The 13,685-nt window shown below is 41.9% G+C and overlaps 1 protein-coding gene and 1 non-coding gene across 3 annotated transcripts in view; both read right to left on the bottom strand.

The window, feature by feature from the left end:
- Positions 1-5: 5 nt before the first annotated feature.
- dennd2b (DENN domain containing 2B) overlaps positions 6-13,685 on the bottom strand; it is a 47,887-nt gene continuing 34,207 nt past the window's right edge. For both annotated transcript variants that reach the window (XM_030090951.1, XM_030090943.1), the window contains exons 13-20: positions 13,206-13,346; positions 12,930-13,078; positions 5,649-5,826; positions 4,568-4,609; positions 4,002-4,113; positions 2,702-2,941; positions 2,348-2,434; positions 6-1,578 (exon numbers count right to left, since the gene is read on the bottom strand). In XM_030090951.1, coding sequence (XP_029946811.1) covers positions 1,544-1,578; positions 2,348-2,434; positions 2,702-2,941; positions 4,002-4,113; positions 4,568-4,609; positions 5,649-5,826; positions 12,930-13,078; positions 13,206-13,346 — 984 coding nt within the window. In that variant the 3' untranslated portion in view covers positions 6-1,543. The remainder of the gene's footprint in view (positions 1,579-2,347; positions 2,435-2,701; positions 2,942-4,001; positions 4,114-4,567; positions 4,610-5,648; positions 5,827-12,929; positions 13,079-13,205; positions 13,347-13,685) is intronic.
- trnae-uuc (transfer RNA glutamic acid (anticodon UUC)) lies at positions 3,677-3,748 on the bottom strand. The gene has a single exon. It is a non-coding gene; the product is annotated as a tRNA-Glu (tRNA).

Below are 13,685 nucleotides of genomic sequence, written 5' to 3'. Positions count from 1 at the left end.
TAATTGTTGATTGTGGAAAGAAACCGAAGTATGTTACATAAAATAAATGAAGTAATGACTGTAATGCAGACAGACCCGCTACAGCTTTGCATCTCAAACAAGAGCTCCTGACAAGAAATAATATTTTTTGCAAATGTAGGAAATCATCAAAGTGAGCAGCTCAAGGCTCAGAGAGGAGGCAGTCCTGAGAGTGCAGCTCTAGATGCGGAACAGGTCAGTAAGGTGCAGAGGAGAGAGGTTATGGAGGGCCTTGAACGGTGGAAAGGTGGAGCTGGCTGTCAACAATTATCTGCTGGTTCTACATTGACGTCTTCAACATCATAGAAAAAATAGTTTACCAGTATAAAAAATGTACTTATGCAGATTTATAGCAGATATTTTTTGTTATTGTGTAACTTTTTCTTAATGTATTCTAAAAATGTGTATTTTCAAAACCTATTTTGTAAGCATGTGAAAATTATACCAATTTAAAAGCTTTAAAAAATTCTTCTGATGAAATTATTTAAGAACCATTTGAAGTATTAATCTGAATGTGGCACTGCTAATTACCAGTCTGCTATTATGGTGTAAAATTAGCCGAGGGGTCTGACGACTTCCTCCACTGTTATCAGTGGGCGTGCAGCTCGATCCTAAACACACAACATAATGACTGCACATCAAATGTCACTCCTAATTGCTTTAAAGGACACAGGCAGAGGCAAAGTAAGGTGGCACCTGGAGTCAACAGCGAGCCTCAGTTAGGAGAGCTAATAACAGCGTGGCAGTGACAGCCACCAGAGTGATGTGCACAGACGTAATTAGGTTACCGGCAGCATGTGGTGGCTGGTGCGAGACTGCCGCGTCTTTTGGGATCTTACCAGCTTCTCCTTGTGTTTAGCTTTAGGGGAGGCTGTCATTGAGATGTCAGATGTAAAAAGAGTTGATTTTGTATTATTTGGAAAACGTATTTCTGTTTTTACAAAAGTGACATCTGCACATTTTGTCATATTACAAAAAAACGTTTCCCAGAGTGATGAAGGCTACAGAGAGCATGGAGGTTGAAGCAATTTGATGACAGAATGTATAGAAACATTGACATTCACCATATTAAAGTATTAAAATTTTCATAAAGCCAACAATGTACACTCAGACGTTCAAAGAACTTTAATAACTTTTTTAATAAAAGAATGCAAAAGACTCTGTGAAGAGTTAAAAATCATTTTCTTCATTGTCTTGCATGTACAGTTCTTTAGAATATGTTTAGCACTCCTTAAACAGAGGACAACACTGCTGTAAAATAATGAAACACATAAACTGTACATATACGCCCGCATTATCTTTTATACTCTCACACACTCGGACAACGCTCATCAGTGGTTACTCTACGACTCGCTGGCTGTGTACCGTCTCGCTATCGCCGTCTCATAAGGTACTATAAACATACACTGAAGAGTATCACAGCTTGCAGTGAATTAATATGTACATTTCAAATGCCAAAAACATGAACAAAAAAGAGAATCATCATGATGCAGAAACTCGAGACATCCGGTCTTCAGTTTTCCCCTCAGTTCTTCTTATGAAGAAACTTCATTTTACTTCCTGTAAACAGGCAAAACAAATTCATTACTCGACATAAATTAATTGATTGAATTAAAAGTTACTTGATACTTGATTTGAAAGACCAATGGGAAAGTTTGTGTGCCATCTAGTGGTAAGACTGAAGTCTGCAGCTAAGTGACTGTCACTCCTGTCACCTTCCTTCATTCAATGTGAAGGAGAACCTACAGCAGCCACCAAAACAATACAAGAAGTTGATTTTTTTTTTTTTTTTTAATAAGTATTGTCCATTTTGGGGGGGAAATGCTGGTGTATTGCTGAATGTCATGATGCTGTTAATTTACTCTTTGTATGAGTAAATATTGCTGTACATCCAGGCCTGCAAATTGTTAAATATTAAACTTGAAACTCTTCATTTATGAATAAGGTCATATCTGAGTGTGAATATCATGAAAAGACAGACAGGTGTATTGGCAGAGATCCTGGAAGAAAATGTCTTAAACTGACATTCCAGGTTGGAACCGAAGCATTTTAATTTGCAAAAAAATGAAAATGAGCGACTGTCTGATGTTGACATATGCATCATCAGAGAGTGAAGTGAATCCAAAAACCTTGATGGGATCTGTTATGATGAATGTGAATGCGCTAAATAATTGCTAATTATTTTCTGCAATATTGCATTTGTGAGAGACAGTGCCAGTAAAAATGAGTGCAACAAACTAATGAAAGAAATATTTCAAATTTCTTGCAGCAACTTGTTACACATTCCCGAAATGTGAGGCGAGGAACAAACGTGCGCTGCTGAGCTCACCGAGGCCTTTGAGAAACTTGTTGACTCCGCTCTGCTCTGTGTCTGGCAGCTCCTCCAGATACTGATCCACCCTCTGCTCGAACAGACCTGTCAGACACACAGCCAAGGCAAGAAAAAAATAAATAATCAAGAGATCAAGTCTCAGTGTTCCAGGAAGCTACAGTGAAGCGGTGAAGAAAAATGCTGAGAAAGACCTTCAGCCACTAGAGGACAGTAAGAGAGCAGGATTTCCTTCAGCACAGTGAGAACAGGGATGGAAATCCACAGAGAAAACTGCACTGCCGTGTAATCGATTTCCTAAAGGAGGAAACAACATTAAGTCCAAGAATAAACGCCGAGGGAACAAAGGCTCACCTTTAGCTCGCGTCTTCCTCAGCTCGCGATCCTGAATGAACCCGGCAAACATCTGAGACTCCATGAAGACCCCCAGGAAACGCCGGATGCTCTTCGAGGCCACGGACTTACGGAAGGCCTCTCTTTGGAAGATCCGCTCCCCACGCTCGTTCTGCGTGATGAACAGTGAGTAGTGTCCCATCGTCTCCAGGAAGAAGCGGATGAAAGCTTCTGACACCAAACTGTTCAAGGAGTTGTACTCTGTAAACGTCACAAAACCAGATCAATCGGATATGGCACATGAAGCAGCTGTGATGTTTGGTTCAACACCTAAAACCACATGAGAGTTTCTCAGATGTTTCTGAAACAATTCATTCACAAATAAAAATTACTGACCACAGAAGAACAGCTGAATGTTCAATGCTTATGATTTCATGTGAATATAAAAAGAAATATGTAAGAAGACTCACAAGGAAACCGTCAACAAAGAAAAGGCTCAAAAACTGATGGAGTTGGCTTGAAAAAAACAAAGGAACAGAACAGAGTCTAAATTGCAACCGGAAAAAAGTGTCTGCCAAACTAAAATCACAGCATTACAGAACTAACCCAACCCAAACCGTAACTGCAAGCCAGTGCTCCACTTCCTGATTCTGTTGAATTTGTTTTGACTTGTCAGCAGAACAGATAGAAAGTCCTGATTTGATCTCTGTGAAACTAAGAGATTGTTCACTGTGTTGCACAAGTGTGTTGCTCTGGTTGGCACATTAGTGAGAACAGGTGGTGACTGACTTCAGCAGATGCAAAAAAAAAAAACACCCACAAACACTACTGGTTTAATCAGCAGATAGTGGGAAAAGAAAAAGGTTTGTCTTTCTCAGAAGCCCTCTCTCCGTTAATGTGTTTCAAAGGGCAAAGTCTCGATTCTGTCCAGCACCTACGACTGCGTCTAAACTGAGCCCTTCCCTGATCTCTTGAGGACCCGCACAAAAACACTCATTCCCATACCGGGAGTCGAACCCGGGCCGCCTGGGTGAAAACCAGGAATCCTAACCGCTAGACCATATGGGAGGCTGCCAATCAATCATCTCCCGCGCTATGAAAGGGAACACTGTTTAACCTCAGGCGGCTCAAAGTGCAGGACTCGGATTCACACAGTTCCTGTTATCTCTGCTTTTTAAAGCGAGCAGCAGTGACTCACTGTCACATCTGCGCAGGAGACGTCAGAGTTTCACCCGAGCGCAGACAGAATGTCTTGCTCTACACGCCGCGGCTGTGATTAGCTTCTGTGGCGTCACTAGGCGATGATCTGTCTCTTGCTCACCTTCGTCGGACTCGCTGTCGGAGTCCTGATTGATTATGTCGTTCCTCTGCTCCAGAGCTTGCTCCAGAGCCGCCTGAAGTTTCCGCGGCAACAGCGAGGCCTCGTCGTCCATCTGTAAACAGTTGAAAACGCTGCAGTCACCGGCGATAAACAACGGTGATTGGAGAGTAGCTTTCAAAGGCTTGGGTTTACAGTAGAGAGCCGCATGTTTTACAAAACGCTGCGAGCGAAGCGGTGTAACTTCTGAGAGGAGAAGTTACACTCACTCGGCTTCACACACTCGAGGTTTAGTGTTGAGAGTAGTGTTTGCTGACTTTAGTTGGTGCAAACAGCTTTGAACAATTGTCTAATAGTTGGTGTTTTCAGTTTTTAGAATTTATTCATGATGTCAAGAAAATCATGAGACGGGAAGATTATGGCCATAAAGTTGGCCATCGCAGGTGTCACCATTTAGTCAGTGATTTAGTTTACGCATACTAAGAACTTTTACCCATTCCCATCTGATGGACTGTTTTTACACCTCTGGTGTCAGTTTTTCCTTTATTTCACAAAGCATGAATACGAACCTGTCGGATGAAGCGGTCAGTTCCCAGGTCGACCATCAAGGCCTGAGAGAAGACAAAAGAAGCAGGTAATTTAGCAAAATAAAATCAATAATTAGGCTTTAGGTCAACATCAACGAATTGGAAAAAAAAAAAAACCTGAGTAAAAGGACATTGTTGTTTCAGTTGAAGTTTTCATGTTGTCACAGGATAAGCGAAGTAAACAGACAGTAGACGATGTTGACAGCCTGTTAACAGGCTGGGGTTGATTGTCACCGACAGTGTCTTCTCACAGAAATCACTCGGACAGATTAAGAAAGACAGAGCGAATGCTGAGCAGAGACCAGGGCTTTTATCATGTCTGTGAGCAGACCAGGTGCACGCTTAATGTTTATCTAACTAATTAGGAGCATGACTTCACCGGGCCTCTTCTGCCAAAATCTGGATTGTAGGCCAGAAACAGAATCAGAAGCAGGACTGAGATTTATCAGCTGTGTGTGAGTGTGAGTGTGAGTGTGAGTGTGTGTGTGTGTGTGTGTGTGTGTGTGTGTGTGTGTGTGTGTGTGTGTGTGTGTGTGTGTGTGTGTGTGTCTGTACTGCACCACATTATTCTTATATGCAAAATTTTTCTTAAATGTCATTATTCTTAAACGTAATATTTACATGTAAGATTACCTTACTGTATCCAGTCTAACCATCTCAGAAGCTCTTCATCTAACTCAGGGTCATGAGGAGCTGGACCAGCCAATCACATCAATGACACACATTCACAGCTAAGAGCAATATTAGAATCATCCATTAGCCTAAAATGCTGAAAATATACAACAGTTTTCTTCATTTGGAAGTCTTGCTGTTTTTTTATCTACCCCTATAAATAGCATAGGAAGCAGATGATGTAAAAAAAAAAAAAAAAACAGCAACAACCAGTTTATACTGTAATCACTTGAAATTGGCATTGTTATAATTTATCACTTGACACATTATTATATAGGAGACAGGATTCAATCAAAGAAATCCTGGGACAAAGTAATCAGTGAGAGCTTGATAAAGAACGACACATCAGCTGAATGACTGAACCCAGCATAGAGGCAGAGACATCACTCACCTCTTCTATAGGCAGCTCTTTGAGTTTAGGCAGAGAGCTGGAGAGCAGCCCCACCAGAAAGGGAGTGGGACAGCAGACGATATCCAGCATGGACGCCGGCAGGACGGGGATGAAGGTGTGTTGCCAGGAGAAGGGGTAGAGCAGCGCCACCACAGCAAGCATGCAGCTGGACAGGGTGCTGAGGACGGAAGGAGACATCAGTTTACCCTCCAATAGTCTGCATAAGCCACACCAGATTAGACCCAACATGGAGAAAACATGCCGGGATAAAAGGTGTCTGATGGGTTGTATGGTCAAATATTTTCCTGCATGTTCCAGTCACACTGCTTTATTATCATTACTCATGAATCCCAAACTGTGTACTTCTATTTCTCAACTCTTTTCCCATGTAAAATAACAATTTGTTCCTCTTTGGTCCTGAAACTGATACTTTTATATGAGGCATAAAAGCCCAGCCAAGAACCCTGTACTTTGGCTCTCTGGTCTTTCTGCGGCTCATCTATTCTCAGCTATCTCATCATCGTTTACACAAATACAAGAGAAAAACTACTCAACGATCCTATGTCAAAAACAGTTCTGGAATGAAAAACGGCCAGTTTTATTGCTCCTGCTATTCTCCCACACAGAGTTCAGCTCGACTTAATACACATACCACAATGAGCAAGAGTAAGCCCCATTCAAAAATGCATTATTGTGATATTGCTCCAGTGTGCCTGCAGGGGTGGCGTGACTCTGACATGTTGCTGTAGTTAAGCTGGAAGCTTGTTGACGCAATACAAAAAAGCAGCACTTCGGTTTAACTCCGACAGCTGCGGTATAACATCAAGATCACAAATAGCAGCCCGTCTTTCTCACGATCCGTCGCTTGTTGACAGTGGCTGACCCTCCTCCCCTCTGTCTTCTACATACTATTCAGTCCATGTACACACAAAGAGAGTGAAAATAAACTGTGGGTCTAATCACACTCACATACTGACAAAAGACCACTAAATCAGTATGGATCGAGAACAAGACCAGGGATCAAAACGTGGTATGTACTGCTGTCCTTCTTGAGATGCATGTGCACTATTAGTGAGACATGTTTAGCTGTGGTTGCTGTCATGAACTGGAAAAAGACCATTTAAGCTAACAGAAGTTCCTGTTTTCTATGTGATCTCAATCAGGTTGACCTTTTTTTTCGAAAGGCTGGAGCAACATACAAGGAATCTGACAAACTACCACAACTTATTTCACAGTAATCAAGTGGACGATGTATTCGCCACAGGTCTTTTCATTTGAACTTCGCAAGAGTGAAATTGTCAGGATTAAAATGCGTTCCCTTGACAGGGTGAAACAGAATTACGCCAGCGAATCCCGAATGCTGCGGCAGCCGCAGCCATCAGTCCTCTCAGGGCTTTTCCACTCCGCTCTCAACATGAAGCACTTGCAGCTTTACTTTGACCAGTCTGATTTCCATTTGCCTGAGGAGGGGCTGATAATTCCTAACAGATCCCGTCTCCTGGGTCTGACGAGTTCCAACAGGGAGTGACGGGGCACAGATTTCAGGAAGAAAAAAAAAAACTTTGCCACAGGCCACACGTGGTTCAACACACCACTGATACCAGAAGGATCAATTACACTCATTCCCTAACCGCACACTCCTGGGAGAAAATGAACTTACAATGAAAACACGCCACACTACCAGAGGTTGCCACTCAAGTCTGGAAAGACAGAGGGACATTCCCATTTCATCCAGAGTAAAGCGTCAAGCACACACAGGTCTGAAGAAAAAAAACAGATGTTGAAAAGAATATTGCATGATGATGATGGTGAAATGGTGAGTTTGGGACATTAAAAAGACATTTTAAGGAACAAAAGATCACATACGCCTAAGGATACTTCCTTTAATGTTTGTGGGTGAAGATAAATACAGTGTGGTTGCTCCAGATTGGAAGATGCTGTATGCTGGTTTTTTGTCATGTGGCTTTTGAAGTGTTCATTGTTGCTCTACTGGATAGCAGTAAGTTTGTCCACATCTAAATCTTTCACTAAGTTTAAGTTAGTAACTGTAACACCAAATATCTGCAATTGCAAATTTACAAATTAAGTGAAATTAAAAGATACAAGTCATTAGTTGGGAAGTAAAACAGATTTTGTAAGACATGAGCATCTGCTAAAATGTTTAATTCCATTTTCCCATAAATAAACGAAACCATGCAAGCGTAAACTAAAATTAATTTGATTAATTTCAATTTGATTACACACAGTAATTTAAATTCACGATTTTCCTCTCAGGAAAAGGAAGATCCAGCTGTGCAGAGGAGAAGTCTGTGTGGAGCGCTGAGGTTGGAGAGTTAATCCTGACATATTAGTTCTCGTAGTGTGCCAGGACCAGTTTAAAGTGTGTGAGGCCAAACTGGCAGATACTCCAGGAAACATGGGATCGGGAGGCTTAGTCCATGAAACCCAGAGAAGGAGGGCAGATTTCAGCATTTGAGAGAGAAGGAGGGGTGGGACAAAAGCCAGTAGAATCACGTGCTCTGCAGCTCTGCACCGTGTCGGCCAGGCCTAGCGTTCCTCAGAATGACTGCGCTGACAAAAAGGACAAAGCGAACAAGACTAAAATCGAGCTGAGCCACAGCTTTCAGACACCAGCTGTGCTGTAAAGCTCCACAAAGCCGTTTTTCAACTTTGCAACACTTCCCAAGCTCAAAATAATAGATAGAAATCATATGAAGTGACAGCAAAGTATATAATGATGTATAGGATTTCTCCAGAAGGCTGCGCATGGTGTATTTTTATCCTCTTCTATGCTTACTCCCTCAGCCCCCAAATGGTTTTCCCTCACTTCCTGTCTACAAGGATCTCCAGCCACTGGTTCTCTGCTGAACAGCAGAAGCATTTCACAGTGAGAAATGGTTCCCCAATGGAAAACTATACGCATGTTCCTATTAAAAGCAAAATAATGTCTGAGTTTGAGGGTGTCTACAACGAAAACAAATGTGCACAGGTGTTGTGTATGTGCGCCTTTGTGGGAGTGCATGAGCGTATGGGTGTGAATGTTCATGAGAGTGACACTGATGCAAAAATCAGCTGGTCAGGCTCTGGTAATGGCCACATCTTTCTTAAAAAACAGATTCAGTTCACATGTTTACACTGTGTCCATTTCATTCCAGCTCTGAGTTAAATACCACATGGGAAACTGGTTGAGTTGTTAAAAAGTGGTTTTGGCTTCGTATCAGCCCTGCGGAGCAAGGAGAGAAAGTTTTTTTGAGAATAACAGAGGACTGTATGAAACGACTGCGACCACACGGTTTGATGAGAGAGAGCCTGAAACAGCGGCAATGATTCTACACGTCTGAGGATTGCAATCATCATCGACTGTAGAACTGCAGCTGGAAAAGAGTAACTCACTCTGGGAAAAAGCAGGACAGGACGCCCAAACACAACACCAGTACCTTATAGATTGCTCTCTTTTATCATGTCATTCAACCACAAGGAGACACTGGCGTAGGTCTGTGAAGAAACCCAAGCAGCCGACGGTACCACAGGAAAGTGAGCTTGATTAATTCACCATGACTGAGAAAAGCTTCCAGCCATTGTTTAGTTTTCCTCTAAGGTCGCCTCCCTTTTTACTCTTTCCTCCCGAACACAGGGATCTTATATTTCACTGGATTCTTTTCTGCTCTTCTGCGCTGCCTCAGTGTGATATCCATGGGCTGCAGCGTGGTGGCGCAGCATGTGGTGGTCGACCAACTGAAAACACCGCATGTGACACTCAAACATTCAGGCTCCCATGTTTATTACATACACTGGCTGGCTGCACAGCAGTTATTACAGTGGTCTCATAGAAAGAAGACCCCTGGTTTGAGTCTGGTTTTGGGGCCTTGGCGTTTGAATGCTTTCCCTCTAGGTCTTTGGCTTTTCTCTGTGTACTCTGTTTTTCACAATAGTGTGAGTTTAAGGTTAATTAGTGACTCTAAATTGAACATAGATGTAAACATGAGTGTGTGTGGCTGTCTGTCTCTGTGTTTGCCCTGTGACCGACTGACATCTAGTCTAGGAAGTATGCCTTCACACAAACTCAAGTGGGACAGGCTCCAAGTGCCTTTTTGGAACTTCATGAACACAGAGGCATGAATTGTCAATAACCCTTATCTTATCAATTGAGTCAAATTAGGAAAAGACATTTAGATCTAAGATGCGCCAACACCTTTGCTGTAGCAGTAATGGTTAGAGATAAAGCCAGATGTACAAACAAACCCTTCTTAACTCTTGCCTGAGGACAGGCAGACTGTTTACACGTCTGCAGCACTGACAAAACCCATTCAGCATCTGTCAGTCAGTCAGCTTAAACACTCACAGAGTGACAGTTAATGATGACTTCATCCAATTAGGTTTCAAACGTGTTTTTGCAGGTATCAGATCGTAAAATATCTTCAAAAAGAAATTATCTCTGTGACAGAGTTTGATGTGCTTGTAGTATAACAATAGAAGCAAATGTAACTACTGCCTAAAATGGCTTTTCTTCTGTTTCTGCATGTGTTGGATTTACATTTCGGAGGAAAGAAACATACATCATGCTTTGCAGCCGAGGTATTTCTGGGAGTGGTTTGTGAGCCAGAGCTCCAGAAGAGAGAAGCTCTTTTATCACAGAAGTCATTAATGCTGCAGTGAAGTGCTGTCACTGTTTTTCAGAGATTCTGATCCTTGGGAGAACTGCATGCATGCATTCACTTTAAAATCCACACATATGCACAGTATTAAATTAGTCTTCCATTCAGGGAGTCAGGGAGATTATTTTGCATTTCTGTAATAAGATTTTCATATTGAAATATTAAATAACTTTGCCTCAAATACATGTTTTTGGACTGTGGGAGAAAATAGATACACGATGAGAGAAGATGGTAAAATTGCAGAGAAAGGCCTGAGAGCACAGCATGGAATCAAACCTTTCTCATAATTTCTCGCCTCACCTTTTCACCACTGAGTGATACATCACTGAAATTCAAAATGCAAACCGCACTTTTTAAAAAAAAAAAACACCTCAGGATTTGTGTAATTTTTTTTTCCTTTTAGTGAATGAATTGAAACATGAATCACTCGGAGGAAAACATTTCATTTGTTATTACTTTTCTTGAAGCTGCGGTGTGATTATCAATAAATATCATTTATAAAAGCAAAATGTAAATCTTAATTTACTGATTAAAACCTTTAGGCAAACTTCACGCTTTATTAAATCTTTTAGTGTAAAGATTTCAGAAAGACCCTTTATTGTCTTTTCACAGTAAACATACGTAGCAAAGATCACAAGACGGAGCGCTATAATTGGCTGCCTGGGCATCTTTAAGCCCCAGTAATTTCATAGTAACTTGTTGCTTGCTATTCTATTCTATTCTAAGACAAAAATGACATTTCATTAATAAATCCAGAGTTCCTATTTGAGAGGTAAAATGATAAAATAAAAAGCACTGGTGTCAAAGAAATGCAGAGTTACTTATTTCAAGTCCACAAAGACACAATTGACCTGTGATAAAACCTCTGAAGCCAGTCGAGAGGCAGAATGAAAAAAAAAAAGCTCATTCTACTCTTATAATAGAAAAAAAATTAAGGCAAATTAAAACTTTTATTTTCTCAAGCAGGCTGTGCAAAGGTGATTTAACTGTTCCTGGAGTTTTCTTTGCTGTGTGATAAAAAATGAATTCATTCTTCACTAATATGTTTTCAAAATTACTCAAAAATTCACCTTACTATGGTTATTCATAAATCTTTTTTTTTTTTTTTTTTTTTTTTTAATCAAATTATTCAGACTCCAACCGGCAGCAGTGGTGTTTTGTTCACACTTTGATAGTCAGTCATCCTGCTCATATTGGATTTGAATTTCCATCCTGTTTATTAACCAACTTGTGAAGGCAGTTCACACTGAGAACAGATAGCCAGTCCATCACTGGACAAACCCACAGAAAACAGAGAGAGCTCACAAACGCACAGGAAGAACATCGACAGGGTGTCAAACCAGAGATCCTCGTGATGAGTTTTAACCACCACACCACTGCACAGCCTTGAATTTCATCGTATATTGTATTACATGGCCAGATTGTGGCCTGTTTCCACCCAGTGACTCCTTGATGTTATCACCTTGGGTAATGAGCGGATCGGACAAATTTTCTCCAGGGACTGAGAGCGAGGTCGCTCATGTGTAGGGAGTGAACGTGGCATCATAAGTCAATCGGTGACAGTCGAGCCACGGATCACAGAGGGCAGAGTCGCGCACACAGGAAGTACATTCCTTCCCCTCACAGTCACTGCCCCCACTGATGTTTGTTTAAACTGGGCTCAGATACATGGAGAGATTACTCCTCCTCTTCTCCCACTCCACCCTCGCTCCTAATGCTCTAAAAGTACCCCTGTGCTTTCTGCAGAAAGAGGACAGACTGGGACACAGAGCCCTTGGAGACTCCTCACATCTTATCACCGCCACCCAGTTCTACTCTGGAAGTGACTCTCGCTGCACTGACCCACTTTCCTGCCGGTATCTAAACTGGCATCTGACTGAGTGACCTCTTGCTTGACTTTCAGAGACCAATTAGCAGCAAAAGTCAAATTCAACCACCTCTGCATGAAGCACCTGATAAAACTTCAACACAGTGCGGCTGTTATGTGTGAGGTGTATTCTCTCATCAGCCTAAAATAATTTCAATCGGCACGTGTTTATTATTCCAAACTACTTCTCTGTTTGATAAAAGACAGATGGCACGGAAAGCAAAACATGACCACTGGAGTCCTGTTATCCCACCGTCTATACAACATAATATTTATCATCCTTGTTATTCTGTTCATGATTTCCATCCATTTTCAAACTCACTTTATCCCTCTGTTACACCCGGTGCTTCAATCTGCCACAGTCATTTATGAATTATGACAAACTCTTCAAATGATTCTCAGCTTTTACTACTGCCTGGCACACAGACTGCATCCTTCCCTCCATCCTTCTTTTCTACTACTTCGTGTCAGGAGGGGCCTTGAGCCAATCCCAGCTTGTAATGTCCAGTCTGTCATGGGGCAGACACAGACAAAGCTAACCACAACGCCTGTGGCCTGTGAATGCATCATCAAAGTGAAAGTTAGAGCCAAAAGAGTAAAATAATAATAAAAAAAAAAAAGATAAAGAGGAGACAGAATGAATCAACCCAGTGACTGTTTATAAGCACTAACTGCCAAAACTGTATTTTGCTGTTGCTCACCACATGATGTAATTTCAGAGAAAATAAAAATAGTAAAGAATCACTGGTAGAACCTAACCTGAGTTTGTCAGCCACAAAGATGACTCGCCGCTCCAGCAGCAGCGAGGCGAAGACGCGTATCACCTGCCGCACGCTGAGGCATCTGAAAAGGCTGTCAAAGTCCACGTGCTCCAGTCTGGAGTCGGTGGGCCGCCGCAGCTCAATGACCTGAGTGTCCACAGGAGAGAAACATTAATCCACTGAGCACCTCTAGACTCACTGAATCTTCTTATTTCTTTCTTTTTTTTTTCTCAAAGAGAAAAATGTTGTGTCTGGATTTTCTCGAAGCTCTGACCTCATTTCCTGCGCCGGGCAGGAAGGTCTTCACTTTAATTATCTTTCCTGGTGCAGGAAAGGGGGACTCCATCAGACTCCTCATGAAAGGATAGACCAGGGCCGCTGAGACCCCTCTCCGTCTCTCCACCTCATCCAGGATCTGTATGTGTGAGGAAAAAAACACACTTTTGTTATGATACCAGCTGCACCGCAAAGTCCTTCTGGCTCCCTGATGAAGATGTCAGTTATTGGAACATATGTGACTTTGAGCCACTAATTCCAGATCAGCAAGTATTTTATCTTTTGAAAAATAGCTCATTTATCCATTTCCATGCTTTCTGACTGGAAAATTCCACCCCATGTTCCTCTCAGCCTGTTTTCATCCAGTGTTCCTCTTGTCTGGAAAGCTGATTAGAGAATTGCTCATTTTCAAGGTCATATGATATCAGCCCTCTGATTCTCTCCATCGGCGTGTTTGTCTGCCTGCCTCTGTCGAACA

The sequence above is a fragment of the Salarias fasciatus genome, chromosome 1 (assembly GCF_902148845.1).
Source record: "Salarias fasciatus chromosome 1, fSalaFa1.1, whole genome shotgun sequence".
Classification (NCBI taxonomy): domain Eukaryota; kingdom Metazoa; phylum Chordata; class Actinopteri; order Blenniiformes; family Blenniidae; genus Salarias; species Salarias fasciatus.
This window is presented reverse-complemented; position numbering and strand designations above follow the sequence as displayed.